Raw genomic sequence first — 2,472 nt, forward strand, 5'->3', positions numbered from 1 at the left:
GAATAAAAGAACAAGGATTTGGCTTTAATTGTTAAGGATTATTAAGGATTTATGCCTGAGAGGTGACAGAGACAACTTTGGGGTGCGTGAGTGTTGGTGTTTCTGAGGCTGGTGGTATCTGTTGTTCGGACAGCGAGGAGAGGACGTTGTTCCTTCAAAATGTGGCCAAGGCAGGACCTAGGAGGGGATCCCTGTGAGAAAGCGATGCCAGTGCCAGAGCCGTGCAGGGGAGCTGCCTGGGCAGGGAAGGGGAGCCGATCCCTGGTTCTCTGCGTGGCAGCAATAAAACCGGGGCTCTACAGCTCCACGGTGCTCGTGCCATCCAGACACTGTAGAAGCCTGATCCTGCCATCCTTCCCCAAGCCAAATACAAGTCCGGTCCCTCTAGCAGGTCCCCTGGGTCAGGAGGGAAGGGGTTGTAGGGCACGGGCAGAATTTGTGCCCTGGGGCAGACATTCGCAGAGCCCTGCCAGCCTCCAGGGTGAGCAAGCACGGCATGAAGAAGTCCCGGAGGATCCCCGGGAGCTGCCTGAGCCCCACGGGAGGGAATTCCCTCGCATGGATCGGCCCCGCAGCAGGGCACTGGCTTCAGGGGAGTCCTTAATCCCGCAGCACCCCTCGCTCCTGCGGACAGGAGGGCAGGGAGCCCGGCCGCAGCAGCGCGATGTCTGGAGCAGGGGAAGGCGGAGGGGTCGGACCCGAGGCATAAAGTTTAAATTTTATTTTATTTAATTTTTTTTTTAATTATTCCGTTTTAAATACGTGGTGTGGCGCGCCCGGTCCCTCGGGAAGTGGTCATGCAGATCTGAGGTAGAAAACCCGGCACAGGAGTGTTCCCAAATGCACCTCTAGGTAGTTTCACCGCAGCCACACGTCGGTCAGGCAGCGGACGGGGACGGGGACGGGGACGGGGACGGGCTTGTATTTACAAACGAATTTAAACCATTTCAGCCCGGCCCGGGAGGGCAGGAGCCGCCGATGGAAGGAACAACGATTACTGCAAACGGGAGGAAGGGGCGAGGAGGAACGGGGGGGTGGGAAATGGCCCGGCCGGTCCCCGCTGCCGACGGGGCGGGCAGGATCCGGCCCCTCAAGGCGCCTTTCGCTTGTCTCCCGTGGAGCATCCCTCTCGGCGGGGGGAGCCTGGATGGGCTCCGGGAGCCGGGCCGGGCTCTTCTCCGACATTGCACATGGAGGGGGTGAGCGGGGGGGTGGGGTGTGGGGGGGAGCGCCGTCGGGGCAGCCCTCAGGGGTTCAGTTCCAGAGCCCAGACCTGCTGGGGCCAACCCGTCCGGCCCTTCAGCTTCTTCTCGCCGTGGCCCAAAGGCTGCGAGTAGACCTCGGGCTGCTGCGGGAGAGGAGATGGGGAGCGGGAAGGGGGGGGAGAAAGGAGCGGTCAGGAGCGGAGCGGTGGTCCCGGGCCGCCCGCACCTTGCGCCCGCCTCGGGGCTCCGAGCGGCTTTTATCGCCCCGAGGATAAAAAGGTGGTTTTTTGGGGGGGGGGGGGTCCCCACCACCCCCATCCCGCCCGCTGCAGCAGGGAGAGAAGCGGCCGCCCTTGCTCCCAAACAGCACCCGCTCCCGCTCGTCCCGGGAAAGCGGCCGGGAGAGGGGAAGGACGAACCGGCGGGTCCCGGGGATTTATCCGTCGGGGAGAGCGCCCGGGAGCCCGCCCGGCTCCTCGGGGAGGGCTTTTCTCCGCCGAGGGTATTTTTTTAATTATTATTTTTAAGCTGGGGGAAAAAAAAAAAAGGTTCCAGCGGGGCCGCGAGGGATTTTAGGTTTCTTTTCCCCCCTCCCCAGCCCCGGGGCTTTCCCCGCCCGCTCCCGGCCCCGGGGAGAGCGGGACAGCGGGGTCCCGGCCCGTCTCTTACCGTCTCCCTTTTCCTCTTGTTCTCCCTGCCGTCGGCCTTCTTGAGCTCGGCTTTGAAGCCCTCGGTGTCCCCGGGCTGGCTGTCCTTGGCCAGCACCTCCATCAGGTAGGCGATGTAGCTGGTGGCCAGGCGCAGGGTCTTGATCTTGGAGAGTTTGGTGTCGGCGGGCACGTTGGGGATGCACTCGCGGAGCTCGGCGAAAGCGCTGTTGATGCTCTCCGTCCTCCGTCGCTCCTTCTTGGGTGCCCCGACCCCTTTCCGCCGACCCAGGCGGCCGCTGAGAGTCTCCAGCCGTCCCTGGCCGGCCGGGCCGTACTCGGCGGGACCGTAGCTGGGACTTTGCCCGGCGAGCTCCGGGCTCACCTCGGCCGGGTTCAGCACCCAGCCGGGGAAATAGGCGCGCTCCTGGTGGCACCGCGCCGCCGGCCCGAAGAGGAAGGGGTCGTGCAGCATGGGGTGGTGATGGTGATGATGATGATGGTGGTGCTGCTGGTAGCCCCCCACCAGGTTCATCGTCCGCCCCGCTGGCCCCGGGGGCCGTTCTCAGCAACGTACCATGGCCGCGGCGGCCGGCCGGGCAGCGCTCCCCGCCGGGCGG

General features: G+C 64.5%; 1 protein-coding gene across 1 annotated transcript; it reads right to left on the reverse strand.

Annotated features, from left to right (window-relative positions):
* Window positions 1-1,235: 1,235 nt before the first annotated feature.
* HAND1 (heart and neural crest derivatives expressed 1) lies at window positions 1,236-2,387 on the reverse strand. Its single transcript, XM_010578974.1, has 2 exons — window positions 1,875-2,387; window positions 1,236-1,348 (listed from the first exon to the last, which is right to left on the reverse strand). Exons 1-2 carry the CDS (start codon window positions 2,385-2,387, stop codon window positions 1,247-1,249), a joined length of 615 nt encoding a protein of 204 aa, XP_010577276.1. The 3' UTR covers window positions 1,236-1,246.
* Between the last annotated feature and the right edge of the window lie 85 nt (window positions 2,388-2,472).

The sequence above is a fragment of the Haliaeetus leucocephalus genome, unplaced genomic scaffold (assembly GCF_000737465.1).
Source record: "Haliaeetus leucocephalus isolate CR32 unplaced genomic scaffold, Haliaeetus_leucocephalus-4.0 Scaffold656, whole genome shotgun sequence".
Lineage (NCBI taxonomy): Eukaryota > Metazoa > Chordata > Aves > Accipitriformes > Accipitridae > Haliaeetus > Haliaeetus leucocephalus.